Source organism: Nerophis ophidion, linkage group LG05 (genome assembly GCF_033978795.1).
Source record: "Nerophis ophidion isolate RoL-2023_Sa linkage group LG05, RoL_Noph_v1.0, whole genome shotgun sequence".
Lineage (NCBI taxonomy): Eukaryota > Metazoa > Chordata > Actinopteri > Syngnathiformes > Syngnathidae > Nerophis > Nerophis ophidion.
This window is the reverse complement of record NC_084615.1, coordinates 58837521-58859777: the sequence shown is the minus strand read 5'-3', so window position 1 is coordinate 58859777 and position 22257 is coordinate 58837521. Positions and strand designations below refer to the sequence as shown.

The 22257-nt window shown below is 38.8% G+C and overlaps 1 protein-coding gene across 2 annotated transcripts in view; it reads left to right on the top strand.

Moving 5' to 3' along the window:
* aff2 (AF4/FMR2 family, member 2) overlaps positions 1-22257 on the top strand; it is a 399395-nt gene that overhangs the window by 237110 nt on the left and 140028 nt on the right. For both annotated transcript variants that reach the window (XM_061901648.1, XM_061901649.1), the window contains 2 exons: positions 13255-13341; positions 14591-14624. In XM_061901648.1, the coding sequence (XP_061757632.1) occupies positions 13255-13341; positions 14591-14624 (121 nt within the window). The remainder of the gene's footprint in view (positions 1-13254; positions 13342-14590; positions 14625-22257) is intronic.

The window sequence follows — 22257 nt, the reverse complement described above, 5'->3', positions numbered from 1 at the left end:
ACTACTGCAACTTTGTCTACGTTGGAATGAACCAGACCTCAATCGCGCGATTGCAGTTACTCCAAAATGCTGCTTATTTTAGAATTGATTATAAAATGTTGTTGTTTGTTTTTAAATCTCTTAATGGATTAGCGCCAACAATATATGTCAGAGCTTTTAAAAATGTACACCCCCACCATACTTGCCAACCTTGAGATCTCTGATTTTGGCAGATGGAGGATGGTGTGTGTGTGTGTGTGTGGGAGGGGCATGGTCGGGGCGGGGGCGTGGTTGGGGGCGTGTTTAAGACGGGAGGAGTATATTTACAGCTTTACAGCTAGAAATTGACCAAGTCAAGTATATATATATATATATATATATATATATATATATATGTATATATATATATATATATACAGTATGTGTATATATATATATATATATATATATATATATATAACACATATATATATATATATATATATACATAACACATATATATATATATATATATATACATAACACTCATCTACTCATTGTTGAGTTAAGGGTTGAATTGTCCATCCTTGTTCTTTTCTCGGTTACTATTTTCTGACCATGCTATGATGCTGAACACCCTCTCTGATGATCCATTGCTGTCTGGCACGCACAAAAGTGCTTTCATCAATTGCACTAGAGTCTGGAATCTTCCATCTCTCCCTAGCATGGCCCAAAACGTACAGTAGATGGCAGTATTGTCCTGTTTAAGAGTGTCACAACATTGCTGTTTACGGCAGACAAACTGCTTCATGGTAGACGAAAACGTGACTGCTGTTGTTGTGTGTTGTTACGCACTGGGAGGACTTTAATGAAACTGCCTAACAATAAACCCACATAAGAAACCAAGAACTCGGCCTAGATCATTCTACAGTTATAATGTCATTGGGCAGACACGTTGTTTATATTGTGGGAAAGCGGACATGAAAACAGGCTGTCGACACGTCACTCAGGTCCGCATGGAGCTGGAGGGGGCGTGGCCTCCAGCTCCGCCTGAATTTCGAGCGATTTTCGGGAGAAAATTTGTCCCAGGAGGTTTTCGGGAGAGCCGGTGAATTTCGGGAGTCTCCCGGAAAATCCGGGAGGGTTGGCAAGTATGACCCCCACAAGGTTTCTGAACCACTAAACAAACCCATTAAAAATACAGAGGCGATCGTGCATTTTCTCCTTTGGCTTCAAAACTTTAGAACAATATCCCTCTTGCTATTCGGACTTCTCCCTCTTCAATCATTTTTAAATCACACCTTAAAACAAATTTTCACTCATTGACTTTCAAACCAGCATGAGAGTTGTGTGATTTTAGTCTATTTTCTTTTCTTTGATGTATTTTATGTATGTACTCTCTTATGGTTAAATGTTTTATATTACTAACCGTTTTAGTATGCATGTCTTAACTTCTGTGAAGCACTTTGTGAAACATCTATTGTTTTTTTGAAATGTACTATATAAATAAAGTGGATTGGATTGGATTGGACCATGATTTCGGTCTTAAAGTGTTCATATGGAAGGTATTTTTCCTTGTTGATGTCTCAAGAAAGGTAGACATTCAAGAACACACACACACACACACAAACGTTTGATAACTGCAATGATCATCAGCTGTTTTCAGTTGCTCGGGGCTCTGAAGGCAGACATATTGCATATTGTAGCCAGGAAAGACACAAGGGAGAAAAAGAGACATAAAGAGAAAAGGTGTAATAGGAGTTCTGTGGGCTAGGATCCATGATTAAACACATTTTTGCAAATGTCCAATGATGTCATGCAGACATATTTGCACTTGGTTTTTTTTCTCCTTTCACCTCATTGCACCTTTCCTTCTGCATGCCATAAAGATGACATCGAATCAGTCCCAAACACACTGTCTGTGTTTCGTTGCGTTGTTCCCAAAGAGGGGTCAGTGTCGTGTCATTTGTTCGCCAGCCAGCATATTTTCAGCTGTCAAGACAAGGAGTGTCTCACATAATGTGCCATCAACTTATTGCTCACTTTCCTCCGTCACTCATTGCTGGAAGTGTCTCCATCCTTTCTCTCCCTCGTCACCTCACTCTTTGTGTGCCTGTTCATCCCTCTCTGCCCTCTGTCATTCACCTCTCCCTTTCACCAATCAATAGGCTGGTCAGCAGCCGGTGTGACAGATCGTGTGCCGTGAGCTGCATGAGAATCCTTATGTCAATAAAATTGGTGCGCTATTGAATCCAATCTGTAGTTTTTAGCCCTGTCAAGCGGAAAGATCATGGAGTTCAAAATGTGAAGAGGGGTCAGTCAGAGTGAATGCCGGCAGTGCTTTTTGACTCAGCATAGCAGATGGAACCTAAGCATAGCCGGTATGAATCTATTGCAATTCACGGTTCCGTTAATAAGGAGAAATGACCATGCTCACTCTACTTTTTTAAAATACAACCACAAAAAATGTTTTAGCACAAATTAGGGTTTGAATTTCATTCTTCCATTTCCATCATGGCTCACCATATGCACTATATTGCCAAAGTATTTGGCCACCTGCCTTGACCTGCCTCACATATCAACTTGAAGTACCATCCCATTCCTAACCCATATGGTTCAATATGATGTGGGTCCACTTTTTACAGCTTCAACTCTTCTGGGAAGGCTGTCCACAAGGTTGCGGAGTGTATTTATAGGAATTTTCCACCATTCTTCCAAAAGCGCATTGATAAGGTCACACACACTGATGTTGGTCGAGAAGTCCTGGTTCTCAGTCTCCGTTGTAATTCATCCCAAAGGTGTTCTATCGGGTTCAGGTCAGGACTCTGTGCAGGCCAGTCAAGTTCATCCACACCAGACTCTTGTCATCCGTGTCTTTATAGACCTTGCTTTGTGCAGTGGTGCACAGTCATGTTGGAGGATGAAGTGTTCCCACAAGGTTGGGAGCATTGAATTGTCCAAAATGTTTTATTATCCTGGAGCATTCAAAGCTTTTTTCCCTGGAACTAAGGGGCCAGGCCCAACTCCTGAAAAACAACCCCACACCATATTTCTCCTCTAACAAATTTCACACTTGGCACAATGCAGTCCAAAATGTACCGTTCTCCTGGCAACCTCCAAACCCAGACTGGTCCATCAGATTGCCAGATGAAAAAAGCGTGATTCATCACTCCAGAGAAGGCGTCTCCAATGCTCTAGAGTCCAGTGGGGACATGCTTTATACCACTGCAACCCATGGTTTGCATTGCACTTGGTGATGTATGGCTTAGATGCAGCTGCTCGGCCATGGAAACCCATTCCATGAAGCTCTCTGCGTACTGTACGTGGGCTAAATGGAAAGTCACATAAAGTTTGGAGGGGCTTCACGGTGGCAGAGGGGTTAGTGCGTCTGCCTCACAATACAAAGGTCCTGCAGTCCTGGGTTCAAATCCAGGCTCGGGATCTTTCTGTGTGGAGTTTGCATGTTCTCCCCGTGAATGCGTGGGTTCCCTCCCGGTACTCCGGCTTCCTCCCACTTCCAAAAACATGCACCTGGGGATAGGTTGATTGGCAACACTAAATTGGCCCTAGTGTGTGAATGTGAGTGTGAATGTTGTCTGTCTATCTGTGTTGGCCCTGCGATGAGGTGGCGACTTGTCCAGGGTGTACCCCGCCTTCCGCCCGATTGTAGCTGAGATAGGCACCAGCGCCCCCCGCGACCCCAAAGGGGAATAAGCGGTTTAAAATGGATGGACGGATGGATAAAGTTTGGAGCTCTGTTGCAACTTACTGTGCAGAAAATGTTTGCACTATGCGCTTCGGCATCCGCTGACCCCTCTGTCAGTTTACGTGGCTTACCACTTGGTGGCTGACTTGCTGTTGTTCCCAAACTCTTCACTTTTCTTATAATAAAGTTGACTTTGGAATATTTAGGAAGGAGGAAATTTCACGACTGGATTTGTTGCACAGGTGGCATCCTATGACAGTTCCACACTGGGAATCACTGAGAGCGGCGCATTCTTTCACAAATGTTTGTAGAAACAGTCTCCATGCCTAAGTGCTTGATTTTATACACCTGTGGCCGAGCCAAGTGATTAGGACGCCTGATTCTCATCATTTGGATGGGTGGCCAAACACTTTTGACAATATAGTGTATGATGCCAACAGATTGCATTGATGCTGCTCAGTAAACAATATACACTGCAAAAGAGAGCTGACAAAATATAAGATAAAAAGACTAGATTTTCGGAAAAAAATACTACAAACTAGTGAAATCCTCTCTCCGCGCAGCTAGTTAATTTTACTTTATAAGACTTCGTAAATTAAAATTTGTGTATTTAGAAAATCGCAGAAGATTGAAAAAAGTATTTTATTCGGAAAACAAGCATTATTAACTTGCAATTCATAAATTAAAATCATCCTCTGGATGATACCGATTATTTAGACAAGATTCTCTATGTGGGTGGAAACCCAAAAAAATCGTATTGGAATAGTTAATTTCTCAATTTAACATTCTTAAACTAGAACAGACAGAAATTATTATTCATGCTAAAATTAAGATTATGACGTAAAGTCAATGATTAGACTTAGACTTAGACTTAGACTTAGACTTAGACTCATTCAAATTTGAACTTTACAGTACAGATAAGAACCACTTTTCGTTGCATTAGCTTGTTGTAGTGCAGGATAAAAGAGCAATTAGGTGCAGATTGTTTGCATTTACAAAATAAGCTGCAGATATACTGTAAATAGATTTACTGTACAGATAAAGATATTGCACTTTTGCATATGCATCCAGATTTAAGCTTGACAGGGCTAAAAATAGGTAAGAATAGGTATGTAGCTCTTAAAGGCCTACTGAAATGAGATTTTCTTATTTAAACGGGAATAGCAGGTCCATTCTATGTGTCATACTTGATTTTTTCGCGATATTGCCATATTTTTGCTGAAAGGATTTAGTAGAGAACATTGACGATAAAGTTCGCAACTTTTGGTCGCTAATAGAAAAGCCCTGCCTGGACCGGAAGTATGTGCGCGTGACGTCACTGGTTGCAGGTCTCCACACATACTCCCATTGTTTTTAACGGGAACCACCAGCAGTAAGAGCAATTGGGACCGAGAAAGCGACAATTTCCCCATTAATTTGAGCGAGAATGAAAGATTTGTGAATTAGGATATTGACAGTGAAGGAATAGAAAGAAAGAAAAAAGCGACAGTCGGGGCGACGGTAGTGTGAGCGTTTCAGATGTAATTAGACACATTGACTTGGATAATTCTGGACGATCCCCTATCTGCTTATTGTTTTAATAGTGTTTTAGTGAGATTTTAAAGATTGTAAAAGATTGTAAAGACATACCTCGAGGTCGGATGGCTGCGGTGAACACGAAGTGTCTCAGAAAGAAGCCGAGGAGCCAAGCTCACAGCTGCCGCTGCTGCAGGACGACGGATGATCCAAGGATTTCTCCGGTAAAATATATATCACAATTTCCCCATCCAAAAACGTAGAGAAAACCTGTTCGCTTGACCGCTCCGCTTCACAACAAACAAAGAAACATCGGTTGTGTCTCGGTGCTAAAGACAGCTGCAATACACCGCTTTCCACCAACAGCATTGTTCTTTATAGGCTCCATTATTAAATGAACAAATTGCAAAAGATTCAGCAACACAGATGTCCAAAATAGTGTGTAATTATGCGATTAAAGCAGACGACTTTTAGCCGCGAGTGATGCAGCTGCTAATATTTCCTGACAGTTAGTGACGTCACGCGTACGCGTCATCATTTAAAATTGCAATTTAAACTAAAAAGGCCGTATTGGCATGTGTTGCAATGTTAATGTTTCATCATTGATATATAAACTATCAGACTGCGTGGTCGGTAGTAGTTGGTTTCAGTAGGCTTTTAAATCTATTTTAGACATTTGGGGATACATAGGACCTGATCTACAAAGAATATGATGGTGATCAGATAGTCAAATTATAAAATTGTGTGTACTATTGGTGGGCGCGTTGCAGGAGATCTAGAAAAAATGTGTGTACAATTGATAAGAGCAAAAGTGGTGCACGCCACCCGACCGTTTATTCCAGCTGTCTCCATGAAGACACTTGTTTTCCTCCACATTTATGGCTTTGTGTGGTCCAACATGTGGCATTTTGTCATGTTTTTGACACGCTGTAAATATAATGTGTGCACATTTTCTGGACTGTGTTGAAGCGTGACCAGGACAACAGAACAAACTTTTAGCACACTGAAGGTGTGCCTTGAAAGGCTTTGTGTTTTTTAACTGTTTATACAATTCCCATAGAAAGTGGTAGGTGTCTCCTGCTTGTGTGAAAACATAGAAAAGCTCACGGGTAGGAGCAAATTAAATGAATGTGCAGTAAATGATCGAGTGTCTCCGTGGTGATGCCCGGTATGCATGCAAAATTCTTCTCTAAATAAGGCTTCTGAATTGTCCACACAGTGTTAGTGGATCAAATGTAAAACACCCACTAATAGTACACACACTTTTATATATTGCACACGCTGTTTATCGTGTGGTCGTAGGACTTTAGTAAATCAGGCCCTTGCTGTGTACATAATTTATTATCACTTCCATGCAGCTATATTTCATCTACTTACTCCTGCTAATCAAGTGTTACTACTTACACTCAAACTGTCAGCTTAGGAACTTTAAAAAAAATTAATACATCGCTCAAAACTGGCAAATACACATTTTGAGTAGTTTAATATGTGTATTATCAGAGTAAAACTGCATTCCTTTCAATATGCATCATAACAAAAAGGGTAATATTAAAAAAAAATGGTTAGATGTTAATCGTCTATCTCATACTGACTGGTACAAACTAGCTATAGAAATAATAATAATAATGATAATAATGGATTAGATTTATATCGCGCTTTTCTATTGTTAGATACTCAAAGCGCTCACAGAGAAGTGGGAACCCATCATTCATTCACACCTGGTGGTGGTAAGCTACATCTGTAGCCACAGCTGCCCTGGGGTAGACTGACGGAAGCGTGGCTGCCAGTTTGCGCCTACGGCCCCTCCGACCACCACCAATCATTCATTCATCATCCATTCACCAGTGTGAGCGGCACCGGGGGAAAAGGGTGAAGTGTCCTGCCCAAGGACACAACGGCGGCGATTTGGATGTCAATAGGTCGGAAGCGAACTTGCAACCCTCTGGTTTTTGGCACGGCCGCTCTACCCACTATGCCATGCCGCCCCTAAATGATATCAGTAGAAATGATATCAGTAGAAACAACTGCATTTAGTTTAGATAATAATGAGTCATATATTGGAATATGGGAAACATTATTTAAATTAGTTTTACATTTAAATGAACCAAAATATGACTTATGTTATCTTTGTGGAAAATATTGGACACAATGTATTGTCAAGCGTATGAGATGCGATGTAAGTGTAAACCACTGTGACACTATTGTTCATTTTTTTAAATGTTTTTATTTTTTATAAATGGCTGTGAGGATAATGTCAATGAGGGATTTGTAATCACTGTTATGTTGGAATTGTTATTAAAATTGTGAAGTGAATTATATTTATAGAGCGCTTTTCTCTAGCTCAGTTGGTAGAACGGCCGTGCCAGCAACTTGAGGGTTGCAGGTTCGATCCCCGCTTCAGCCATCCTAGTCACTGCTGTTGTGTCCTTGGGCAAGACACTTTACCCACCTGCTCCCAGTGCCACCCACACTGGTTTATATGTAAAAATTAGATATTAGGTTTCACTATTTAAAGAGCTTTGAGTCACTAGAGAAAAAGCGCTATATAAATATAATTCACTTCACTTCACTCAAAGCGCTTTTACATAGTGAAACCCAATATCTAAGTTACATTTAAACCAGTGTGGGTGGCACTGGGAGCAGGTGGGTAAAGTGTCTCGCCCAATGACACAACGGCACTGACTCGGATGGCGGAAGCAGGGATCGAACCTGGAACCCTCAAGTTGCTGGCACGGCCACTCTACCAACCGAGCTATACCACTCCAAGAAGAAGATGTTGGTTCTCCGGAATATACATTAAATAAGTCTGGCTGCCTGGTCTTTAGCTTTCTGCAAACAAGGCCCCTAAAACACTTAACTTGAATATCTCCGTTGTATCACAACCAAACTGGGTGATTAATCTGTGTTGATTCAGGATTCATGCGATAATATTTTGTGATTAATTCCATGCTTGGTTGATTCGTTAATTTTGAAAACCTCAGTTTAAACTTTAAGTATTGTATTTATTACACACCATCTGTTTGATTGTAGCGTTCCATTACAAATCTATCGCCATTGCTGATGCTAATCTTTAGCATGTCTATGGTAAATCCAGTGTAAATTAGCATCAAGCTAGCGCATTTTTAAGATGTAAAACCATATTGTACTTTTGGGCGCCTTCCTCTTGCTTTGTCAGCGTGGAAATTATTCTGTGCTAGTTTGTGATAATTATACTGTGACAATTATACTGTTGTTGATAATATTAATTTTTGTTTGACTACTTTTGGATTGTTTTGTGTTATGTTTGTGTGTCCTCTCAATTGCTCTGTTTATTGCTATTCTGAATGTTGCTGGGTCGGGGGTTTTTTTTGGAATTGGAATTGCATTATTATGGTTTTATTGTGTATTGTTTTGTTGGATTGATTATTTATTTATTTTCTAAAATAAAAAGATTCAGAGTAAATGGTAAATGGCATCGATTCAGTGGAAAGGTCTTAATACAATTCAGCACTAAAAATAAAAGTGCATTACAGATAATTGCATTATGTTCCCTTTTCTAGTTTTTTCACTGGGAATTCACCACTTTTTTCTTTTAAATATGTCTTCAGTTATGATTCAATGTACTGTTGGTATTTAACCACATAAAGCAACAGAGTAGACATGTGTGAGCCACAAGAGAGATAACCTTCTAGAATCCCCAATCAACAGTGAGGGCATTTTGTCTGTGTAATGGATACTGAAAAATTGTTCATGGGACCAGATGACAACACTGAGATGAACATCACATTGGTGTGTGTGAGTGTGTGTGCGTGCGTGCATGCGTGCGTGCGTGCGTGCGTGTGTGTGTGACAGAGATAATAAGTCACCATAACACATCTATAGACGCAAACAAACATAATTAAAATACACACACGCATAATCAGGAGTGCCGTTTGTCAAAACATAGTCGCTCGCATATTATGCACATGATGATGTCAGAGAAGAGTTGCCTAGCAACAAAACAGACATCAGAGTGTGATAAAATCGCACACATGAGGTACAGACACTTGAACTGGTCTGATACCAGCCATAATATGGGATTCTTTATTATGTTATGTATCACTGCTCTCTCACACTGACTAACACAAATTATGCCGTACACATGAGTCATCTAATGAGTCATCCACTCCACTGAGGGGTTGCATGATGGGAAGTTATTGACGCGCGTACCCTTTGTAAGACCTTTGACCCCAGGCCTGTGTGTGGCAGTGTCTATACAAGTACCAGTATGTGTTCCAAGTGTAACCTGGGTTTATTGTTTTTGTATTCCTACTGTAGTACATTGACTTTGTTTTACAGTAACTACAGTAGACACTTCACTAGGTACAGTGACTGCACAGCATCATATTTGGAAGTTTTTGTAACATTTAGCTACTTGGTACTCCAATACAAAATAGCAAATTGACTTTTTAAAAAGTACCTATGACGATTCCAATCTACAATAGTAATATGAGTAAAAGATATGCTGTCGTGTAAATTGTGCGTCACTTTTGTTCCCCCTTTGCAAATGACGCCATGCCCCACCATCTCCAAAAGTACCATCATTTATCCGTTGACAATGTACTGTAATGACAATGTAAATATATATCTTCAAAACAAACATGGCTACAATTCTTTTCAGTCACAATCAAAAATAAACTTCATAAACTATTTATAAACACCTGCTCACTCTCCGATCGATACAGAGTTGCATCAAAAAGAGCTGATTAAAGCAGTTAAAGCAGTGTTTACCCTATTCTCAAGTCCACTTGTTCTCAACCTTTTTTCAGTGATGTACCCCCTGTGAACATTTTTTTTATTCAAATATCCCCTAATCAGAGCAAAGCATTTTTGGTTGGAAAAAAGAGATAAAGAAGTAAAATACAGCACTATGTCATCAGTTTCTGATGTATTAAATTGTATAACCGTGCAAAATATTGCTCATTTGTAGTGGTCTTTCTTGAACTATTTGGGGAAAAAAAAGATATAAAAATAACAAAAAACTTGTTGAAAAATAAATAAGTGATTCAATTATAAATAAAGATTTCTACACATAGAAGTAATCATCAACTTAAAGTACTGTCTTTGGGGATTGTAATAGAGATCCATCTGGATTCATGAACTTAATTCTAAACATTTCTTCACAAAAAAAGAAATCTTTAACGTCAATATTTATGGAACATGTCCACCAAATCTAGCTGTCAACACTGAATATTGCATTGTTGCATTTCTTTTCACAGTTTATGAACTTACATTCAATTTTTGTTGAAGTATTATTCAATAAATATATTTATAAATGATTTTTGAATGGTTGACATTTTTAGAATATTTTTTAAAAATCCCACGTACCCCTTGGCATATCTTCAATTACCCGCAGGGATACGCATACCCCCATTTGAGAACCACTGCTCTAGTCTACATAGTTTAAGATGCACCCACCAAATTTAGAAGAAATCAAACGGTGCCTGTCACACGGCACTAAACGGCTGACCAAACAAAACAGAAGTCATCATGATGGACCCACTTGCTGTGGAAGCTAGCACTCCCATCGGCTAAACAGACTCAATAAGTCCATGGTTACGTTTTGGTGAATTTACAAAACTGAAACAATGCAAAAAGAATGCCATTGTAAGTTGATAATGCTAAAACAGGCATTTAGCTAATGCTGACGACTATAGCTTGATTACTTTACGATAGCACATACAAATATGCATGAAAACACTCCTACAGACATCACACATGGGACGGTATAGTAAGTATGAATTGTTTTAGTTATATTGTAAAACTTACATACGTTGCTTGGAGTGATGAAAGACAAATTATTTCGAGCATAAACACACTGTACTTTTAAACTTCAGGTTCAAAGAACGAATCAGGAAATACATTTTTAACCCGCAGCATCTTCAGTGAGTGAACTCGTCCCCTAGCAAAAGATGGTCCCATAGCAAAAACAATACCACACCTTGTCAGTGTTTTTGTTGGTGTAATATGAAAACTTTTTGTTGAATACAAAACTTTATGGCGAAGAAACATCCATAAATTAGCTGCACCGTTTTATAAACTTCAGAGTTCAAAGCACTGGATAAAAATAACAGCTTATCGTCCGGAAAATATGGTATGTCTTTGCATGTTGCACGTTGGTGGTAATAGCCGATTGCCAAAATTATATGAAAATAATTCTTTATCCTATCTTATCGTTTCCTTAAACCAAGTGTCAGTTTTATTGTAGTTTATACAAATCAGGTTGATGACATATGGATGAGTGGTACAATATATTTCTACACTGATACCATGTAAACAGACAATATTAGGTCATATTTATTTTACCAAAATGATTTGAATGAAATACAAAGCATTAATTCACCAAAAAATATTTTTTAAAAACAAAGTGTACCGAATTTTCCAAAAAAAAAATACGGCTTTTGTCCACAATGTCCAACAGTCAGAAAGTTGTGTCCTGAATTTTTAAGGGTCAGGTGAGTCCTTGATGTCCATGTCAGCTGTAAGTAACAATATATTAAATATAAATGTCAGTGTTTATCTCACAACAACCACACAGCCACTTTTGACTTAGCGCTAGCCTCTTAGCATTAATATTCAGTTCACTCTGATTAAGGCTAATAACTACACATATAATGAGTCACTGACTACTTTTACAGTATGCAATAAAGTAAGTAGTGAATATTTGATGAGTTTTTCCTTCATTCCACTCATCACCCCATTTCATATTTCTCTTCAAACTACGAGGTCTGAGTCCCAGTGAGTCCCGGCTGAATACTTTAGATTCCTCTGCATATACCTTTTCTAGAGTTTGTCCCCTTTTCGAAGATTCGCACATTGAAATGAAGTTTGTAAAAATTCATGAACGACATTAAACTGCATACTAGTTTAAAGACTACAGCCGAGCAAAAACACAGTAAGATAATTTCACTGATCAGTGTGCTGAAGCACACAGATACGCCACAAAGGTTCCTTTTGTTCTTCTTTCTCGCTGTGGTCAACTATGTTATTCTAGAGACACAAGAAATATGAAATAAATAAATTGCCCTTGCATACTGTCATGGTGGACAAAACTTTGAGTACAAAGTTTCAAAAACGCCACACATTTTTTTAACCAATGAACCTTCGACAGCACAGCCCGCACTTCTAAAGTTCCTGGGAACTCCCGAAAGTCCCACCTCGCTACTTGGATTTTTTTTTGGTTCAAACACAGTAGGTACAAGGGAAAGTTCCTGTAAAGGCCTAAGAAAAAGTAGACAACGGTTTCAGCGGCATCAGTCTTGCTCAGCAAAGATTACTATATTTTAGTGACAAATGAGGAGTATTGGGATCTATGGCAAGAAAACTGTAACGCTGTGTTATATTTGGATCTACGTAGTCTTGACAATAATCAATGTTGTCTGTTGACAATGTCACTAAAAACTGTCATTGTTATCTTTGTAAAGGCAGGCATGTGATAGAGACATTTGTTCCTTTCTATGATATGATACAAGTACCCACATAGAGATATATCGAGTGAAAGGTCCATTCCATGAGTTCCATATACTGTATGAGGATCGACCCTGTGGATTCAATAGCTGTGAAAAGCACGCATTCACTCACACGCAAGCACAAACTGCCGGGCGTCACGTCATGTGCAACTAATGTAACTAATTGAAGCCAGAGTTAAAATTGATCCGAGAAGGACGATACGATTTGTGATTAATTTACCTCAAATGTTGTTGCATTGCTGCCACTAACTAGCTGGAGTCAGCTTTTATTCTTGAACATTGAAACACTCTGCACTTAGTTCATACTCAGATCCCCGAGTGAGCTACCAACTCCCAATACACTTCTCACTTGATAATGTGAGTACGGTTATAAAACAGTCCTGTCTGGTGTGTGCGAGTCAACACAACCACAACTGAATGCTGACTCGGGTATTCTGCTGTAGAAATGAATCCCTCTAGTCAGATTTGTTCAACGTTACTCAGCATTGTTATTGCCACACAATTCCTCTTTGGTGTGGTGCACAAATGTAATTGGAATCATTGAGCATACTTAATAAGTGTAAAATGTCCATTTGTGTTTGTATTTAGGAGATGACCCACTCCTGGCCACCCCCTCTTACCGCCATACACACGCCAGGAAAAGCTGACCAGACCAAGTTCCCCATTCCCAGCAAGGTTAGTAAAGCTCATCAGTGCAATTACCGTCCTCCTTCTTCCAAAAAGTAAAGTGCAAAAAAATTTGCGAAATATTACATTTTTTCACAATGTTCTGAAGTAGGTGTCATGATGCGTCATAAATTTTCGTGTTTTTCTGTTTGGTATTACCTTCCTTTCATTTGTCAGTGTTTAACAACAACACAGCCACTTTAGACTTAGCCCTAGCCTCTTAGTATTAACATTTACTTCACTCTGGTTAAGGCTAATAACTACACATATAATGAGTCATCGACTACTTTTACAGTATGTAATAAAGTAAGTAGTGAATACTTGATGAGGTTTTCCTTCATTCCACTCATTTTCCTCGACTTGTGCACTAACATGTGGTTTATTTAATTACATATGTAGCATAATCTACAAAAAAACAAATAATTGCTATTGTGACATCTAGTGGACACATTTAGAACAGCAGTTTATTTCATTCAAATAGTTTGGCTAATTTTTATACTTAAGATACTCATCCTGCTGGCCGGATAAAACCCTGTTTTAAAGAATCTTTTGTCCTTTTCTTTAAGCACATGTTAACCTTATTCAAAATATGAATGAAAAGAATGACCTGTTTTTTTTCCTGGAGAAAGTAAGAAAGAAAGTGATGTTCTCCATGTTTTGGATGATTGCATTAGGATGTAGATTGGATTAAATAGTACTTTATTTATTCCGTCAGGAGAGTTCCTTCAGGAAAATTTTAATTTTCAGCACAATCCCATTCAAGATCAGACAAACGTTACAAGGAGACAGAACAGAATGGTTCACGGGTCTGCCGGCTTCCAGCGCCCCTTACAAAAAAAGTGAGATACAGGTAAACAAGTGGGGGGGGGGGGGGATGGGAGAAAAAAATAGAAGATTAAAATAAAATTAAAAGAATCGGTCTAAGCCTGGTCACTGGAGATGGGGTCCAGACTGAGGCCAAGGGAAACAAATAACTCATAGCCATAGTACACATCCCTCTTACATGTGTGTAAGAGGGAAACATCCAACATCAAAGACCACAAAGAACATTAGCACAGACATATATGTTACCATGAATTGATTAACGTGGACCTCGACATAGACAAGTTGAAAAACCATTTAGTGGTCAATTGTACGAAATATGTACTGAACTGTGCAATTTACTAATAAAAGTTTCAATCAATCAGATCAATAATGACCTTTGATGGTTTATTTATTAATACATTTGCCTCTACTTTCATCCTATTTCTCTCCATAGGAGTCCCAGCATGTGACTTCAGGCTACAACACAAGTAAGTTTCCCAATGTCAATGCTCACCTACTGGCTGTAGAGTCATTAGCACCTACTGGTTTTAAGTTAGGAAAGCAGTAGCACCCACAAGATCAAAAAAAAATCCATGTATGTTCAATCTAAATCATACACTTGCCGTCCAACCCCAAAAAATAGTGCATACTTTTGGTTGGACCGCCTTTAGCTTTAAATACAACACACATTTGCTGTGGCATCATTTCCACAAGCTTCAGCAATGTCTCAACATTGGTTTCTCTCAAGAGTTGCATAAATTTTTCGAGAAGCTTTGGTACGGATGATGATGACTATGCAGTGTTTACTCGGTGTCATTAGCCGCTGGACACTTCTCAACATGATTTAAGTAGTTTCATCCTTACATCTGTGGTCAGAAACCTTCACAATCATAAAGGAGCAATTTTGTCCCCTCTTCCACTAAAAAAAAGTCCATAACGCAGCTACATTAATAAACTTTTACAAGCTTTTTCAGGCAAAGGAATCTGTCCATGCAAAATTAAACTGTCTATTTTCTGCTGAAATGTTTCTTTTCACCTCTGCCAACAAGTTATGATTGCCAGGATTAGTTTGTTTATTTGTCTTTCTTTGTCAATTAGTTAGCAATTTCTCTTTAAAAATTGCGGACGGATTTTAAAAAAACTTACAGTGAATCTCCCGTCCAAAGGCAAAACCCAGTAGCTCAATGTTGGTCAAAACTGAGCTGATAATAATTTTGGAGTTCCTAGGTGATATGCTTTACATTAGTGTATGCGATATTGTAATTTGTTCCGTAAGTAAGCTGTTACGCACATGGCAGGACCTAGCAACTACCACAAAACCGCGTGGATACAACAGAAGAACCTAGTATCTCAAGGGACCAATCAAAGCTTCTTTGTCAGTCGCCTTATTGTCTTTAATGAGACATTTGCACGAATGGGGGCCGACGGTCAACCTGATTATGTGATATTATGGCACGAGGGGATATTTGGAAGATTTTAGCCCAGGACGTTGCAAGCACCTTCATTAAATGTATTGTTCTTGATTCTTCCCCTTGCATACTCTTTTGAGCAGATAACTGTGGAGGTCAAAATAAAAACTGGACGCTGTACACGGCTCTTGCCCAATGTGCAAACGCAGAACGGGGCCCACCCGAGATTGTGATAACATTTTTGGAGAAAGGCCACACGTTCATGAGAGCGGATTCAATCAATGGCTCAATCGGCAAGAAAATGAAAGCTCAAGAAAACATCTATACGTTTGAAGACTTTGTAGATCTTTGTAAGACAGCATCAAGATGGATTGGTTTTCCTTTGTTTTCTCAAAATCAGCTAGAAGTGAGTTACTAGGTTTTGCCTTTGGACGGGAGAAATGTCAGGAATGGGATAAGGAACAAGTGATCCGATTTCAGGGCTGATCAGGATTATTGTTACTATATGACCTTAGGTAACTAAAAACTAAATTAACTCAATTGGCTGTCAAAGTGTACCAACTTGTCAGGATACGTTCTCGTTCCTCTACTATCCAGGTGAGAGGCATAATTTATGAGCTACAAAAAAGTTTGACGATCAAGGAAACGAGGAAGCAGCTCATCAGTCGATCATGCCAACACAGGCAAGCTCATGATCACAGCGCCGCTATAAACAGTTTCTGTGTTGGCGCTTATAATGACAATATCACATAAACTTGGTTATTTTTTAAGTCAAGAAATGTAAATGGAATAATGTTGGCGGTTTTTGGATGGTTATTTACTGGGTTTTATGGGCGCAATTGTCATGATCTGGCCCTCGGATCAGGTCTTATTTGTGTTTGAGTTTTATTCGTCCCATTGTCTGGTGTTTTGTTTTAGTTTTCGTGCTCCCATCTTATTTTTGATTTAATTTTCATTGCTGGGAGCATTTGATCTCACACACCTGCCAGTATTTCTGATTAGTGTTTCAGCCCGTCACCTTGTTAATTACTCCCTGTTAAATTTCCCTGTCACAGCTCACTCGGTGCGGCACTTGTATTCGCTTCACGACAGTTGCGTTTACCTGTTATTCCTTTTGAAAATACTTTCTTGCCGTTCGCCATTGTTGACGTAACTTTGTTACTGTTTTTCTCGCCTCTCGCTGCAACCTTTTTGAAAACCTTTTGGTTTTTGTATTTTTTAGAGCTGTTTATAGGCAGAATAGATCGAATCATATCAATCTATCAATCAAAGTTTATTTACATAGCCCTTAATCACAAATGTCTCAAATGGTTGCACAAGCCACAATGACAGATCGGCTCGGATCCCATAACCTCTCCACGCAGGAGAGGGGGGCAGAGCAGGAAAGAGACGGCAGATCAACTGGTGTAAAAGGGGGGTCTATTTAAAGGCCAGAGTATACAAATGAGTTTTAAGATGGGACTTGAATTCTTCTACTGAGGTAGCATCTCTAACTGTAACCCGTAGTGCATTCCAGCGTACTGGAGCCCGAATAGAAAACGCTCTATAGCCCGCAGACTTTTTTTGGACTCTGGTAATCACTAATATTACCTCCATTCTTAACTGATTTTTGCTAGCGTTTTTTTTTAGAATGCATAAAAAAAGGAAAACTACAGTATGTCTGCTTGTCTCACATAAGGATTGTGAATGATAGACAAAGTGTAAAAAAGTGTAGTTCCTCTGAGTGCGTGCGTGTGTGTGTCACACACACACACTTAGTGTGGTGATAAATGTCTTCTGCATTTGACCCATCCCCTTGTTCACCCCCTGGGAGGTGAGGGGAGCAGTGAGCAGCAGCGGTGGCTGGAACCATTTTTGGTGATTTAACCCCCAATTCCAACCCTTAATGCTGAATGCCAAGCAGAGAGGTAATGTGTCCCATTTTCATAGTCTTTGGTATGACTTGGCCGGGGTTTGAACTCACGACCTACCGATCTCAGGGTAGACACCGTAACCACAAGGCCACTGAGCAGGTGTGTGTGTGTGTGTGTGTGGGTGTGCGTGCGTGCGTGAGTGAGTGTGTGATAGCCTCACGCCTCCATCTAGAGCAGGGGTCGGTAACCCAAAATGTTGAATGAGCCATATTGGACCAAAAATACAAAAACAAATCTGTCTGGAGCCGCAAAAAATTATAAGCCATATTACATACAGATAGTGTGTCATGAGATATAAATTGAATTGAGAGGACTTAAAGGAAACTATCCATCCATCCATTTTCTACCGCTTATTCCCTTTCGGGGTCGCGGGGGGCGCTGGCGCCTATCTCAGCTACAATCGGGCGGAAGGCAGGGTACACCCTGGACAAGTCGCCACCGACTTAAAGGAAACTAAATGAGCTCAAATATAGCTACAAATGAGGCATAATGATGCACTATGTACATATAGCTAGCCCAAATAGCATGTTAGCATCGATTAGCTTGCAGTCATGCAGTGACCAAATATGTCTGATTAGCACTCCACATTAAGTCAATAACATCAACAAAACTCCCGTCTGTGCAGTCATGCACAACGTTAAAAGTTTGGTGGACAAAATTAGACAGAAAAAGAAGTGGCATAAATCACGTCCTAGAAAGTCAGAGAAAGTTATACATGTAAACAAACCACGGTGAGTTCAAGGACCGCCAAAATTAGTAGGACAAAACGTCGCTCGCCAAATACTCGAATCAGTGAAGCATGTTTAATATAAACAGTCTGCTTTATAGCAATTAGGGAGGTTTTTGTCATATTTGTCCTCCAACAGAAACTATATTAAAACAAAAAATGTTTGTTTCCCCTCATCATTTCCATTTTTCATATATTTTTGAAAAAGCTCCAGAGAGCCATTAGGGCGACGCTAAAGAGCCGCAGGTTGCCGACCCCTGATCTAGAGAGACAGTTCCTTTCATTCTGTTTTTGATAACTCAAAAAGTTAGGGGCACATTTTCATTGAACTTTCAGGAAATGTCAGAAACGGGATGTATTCATGGTTAGCTTAAAGCAACGGTCTCTCATCCAAGAAGCCGACGTTTCTCTCACAGCACACACAAATGCCAGTCTCCTTTTCCTCGCCTTCCTTCCTCTCATCCAATCACCAGTCACAACACATTCATTGCCTCACAGAGTGTCAGAATTTATAAAACTCTTTTCAAAAATGCACGTTTACTCTACTTGGGTTTAAAGAAGAAATCTCAGAACCACATGCAGCTCTGCATATATTCCACGACCAAACGATTCGTCTTTTGACACAAATGAAAAGCTTTTTTACTGCATAAGTTAATGTTAAATAACTTGATTCCAGCTGAAACATAATCAGTCATGCAGTAATTACCCAATAGAGCACTCTAAACAAATTGCTTTGTTAAATCTGCGCGGTGACCTTTTTTTTTGTTTGGCCGAGTATTTGACAAGACTTGTGTCTTCCGAATGATTATGAAGTGTATTATATTAATATAGCGCTTTTCTCTAGTGACTCAAAGCGCTTTTACATAGTGAAACCCAATATCCAAGTTACATTCAAACCAGTGTTGGTAGCACTGGGAGCAGGTGGGTAAAGTGTCTTGCCCAAAGACACAATGGCTACGTGCTCTCCTCTACTGCCTAACAAACCAACCTGTAGACATAAGGCATCTTTTTGGTTTTCAGTATCATCAATTATTCTAATCAGCACTAAAACTTGAAAGCCCTCCGAGGTCATTAACTGTTTTATGCAGTGGCCTAGCATGTGTTGCTACTGCCCAGGGGCAAGTCAAGTGTTTACGCATCCTAACAAGGTGTTGGGATTCGTTGGTCTCATCCACCAATCTGGTATTGAATCATACTGTTTGCTTAATTTTGCCAGTGAACCACAAAGCAATAAATATGCATTATGCAGAACATGTGGGTGATGGAGAGTGGCACCAACTCTGACATTATCGTTCAATATTTTAGTCAAATTTTTTTAAATAACTTCATTTATTCTTGGTCTTCTTTTATCAGAATTACAAAATTTGCACATACAAAAAAACAAATAGCACTGTTTAGCAAAACACAAACATCAATTGCAGAGGAGGGTAACTCTCAGGAGAAAATACAGAACAGTACTTTAGAGATTGTAATAACTCTAATGTCTAATTGCCGCCATTAATTCTGTTTTTTCTCTATTCATTTGAATTTTGGATAACACTTTAGTATGGGGAACATATTCACCATTAATTAGTTGCTTATTAAAGTAACAAAGACTTAAATTAGAATTATTTGGACACTAGGGGAACATATAAGGGTTAGGGTTAGTATTAGTGTTAGGGTTAGGGATACGGTTTCTCATAAGCAATAATTCTGAAGTTATTGAGGGAAGACTCTTTGTTAATGGCTTACTGGTTGTATGAAAAGGCCATGCAGAATAAGGCATTGATAAGTACTTATTAATGACTAACTAATAGCTAATATATTACTTATTTGCATGTTAATAAGCAACTAATTAATGGTGAATATGTGTTCTCCATACTAAAGTGTTACCGAATTTTCGACTTTTAAAATGTGAGATTGTGTTTCCCCATAATCCAAGTGAAAGCATAACAAATACATAACATAAATCATTAGTCCCCCTCACACTGTGTATTTTTCAACACATTGCTATTGAATATAATATTTACTCTTTCATTAAAACAATCTAAACATGGTGACACAAAAGGATAAGACATCCATCCATTTTTCTACCGCTTATTCCCTTTGGGGTCATGGGGGGCGCTGGTGCCTATCTCAGCTACAATCGGGTGGAAGGCGGCGTACACCCTGAACAAGTCTCCACCTCATCGCAGGGCCAACACAGATAGACAGACAACATTCACACTCACATTCACACACTAGGGCCAAATTAGTGTTGCCAATCAACCTATCCCCAGGAAGTGGGAGGAAGCCGGAGTACCCGGAGGGAACCTACGCATTCACGGGGAGAACATGCAAACTCCACACAGAAAGATCCCGAGCCCGGGATTGAACCCTGACTACTCAGGACCTTCGTATTGTGAGGCAGACGCACTAACCCCTCTTCCACCGTGAAGCCTTAGGATAAGACAATAATGTTTAATTATTTATACAAATTTTGATGTGCATTTTCACATGCTAGATGATTTATTGTTGGATGAATGACATACGACTCTTAAATAAACCTAAAGCATTGTTACCTTGGTATAATTTTTAATAAAAGAAATGTAAACGGAAACTGTTTGTTTTTGCCCATAAAACAATCTTATTTTATTTTCCTGTCAGGACTCTTCCCTTCTCTATAACAAAGATACAATTAGAACAGCAAAATGATACAAAGTAATGCATGTTTGGATCTGTGAGTCAAAACAAAATATGTCTCTGAGGCAGGGACTCGTGCAATTGACTCATGTGGATGCCACAGTCAGCAAAGGAAATGTTTTTGTAACCTAAGGGGAGCAAAACGGAGCTGGCAAAAGCAATAACCAGGAAAAGTCTGAAAAATCACACAATATACAGAGGAAACAATAGGGGATACATTCACCAGGGAAACTGTTAGGAAATATATATTTATATTCAGAGCATATAAATAACAACAAATCCATCCATCCATCCATTTTTCCACCGCCTATTCCCTTTGGGGTCACGGGGGGCGCTGGTGCCTATCTCAGCTACAATTGTGCGAAAGATGGGGTAAACCCTGGACAAGTCGCCACCTCAACAAATATTATTTATTAATAATTGTTGTTATTCATTTTATTTTTAAGATGCTGTATACAATTTTTGTGTTTGTTCTTATGCTTAAAACATTGATATTTAAGGTAACAAATTACTAATATTAATTAGAATTCCCTGTCATAAGAACTGAAGTACAATATTTATTTGTTTTATTAGAGAGTACAGTATTTACAGCCATAGAGTAGATCCATTTTCACTGCTTTAATATAAATAATAATTTAATTTTAATGGTAACTTAAAATGAAAGTGGTTTGTTGTCGCTATCTGCAGGGGGAAAGAGTGCTGAGCTATAAATCCAGCAGAGGACGTGCTCACATGTTAATTTACTCAATATTATTTTTATCAATGCAAATAATAGATTCCCTTTAATGAGCCCTAAAATGTCTATATTTGATACTCTGGAGTCTAAACCGACAATTTGAGCTCAAATTTGGGTTAAAAGTCATCTTCACATAAACAATATGTAATTTTCATGCAATTGTTCATGCATACACACAAGCTCTACATGAACACTGTGGCCACACCAGCATCACACCTTAACTAAACCCCACATCGTAAGTTAAATGATTATTTAAAAAAATGTAAATTACATAAATAAAAATGAAAATTATATATATATATATATATATATATATATATATATATATATATATATATATATATATCAGTAATTCTAAATTGAATATAGTGATTTGGTCACTCACAGTGAAAATAACACATTTGTTTTTTTATGAGCTGCATAATAGTATATTGGACACTATATCTGGGTGTGGTCACATCATTGGAAGAATGAGACATACACCTTTAAGGCATCACATTTAAGTGGTTTAAACATTAAAATGAGACATGTGCTGTATCATTAGCATGGGACATGCACTGGAAAATTCTGCAAGGTTTTGTCTTTAAAATGTTTAATTAGTTTGTATTTGCACTTGGACAACTCATAATCTAGTAACAATATTTCATGTGAAATATAAAAAAAAATAACATCCCT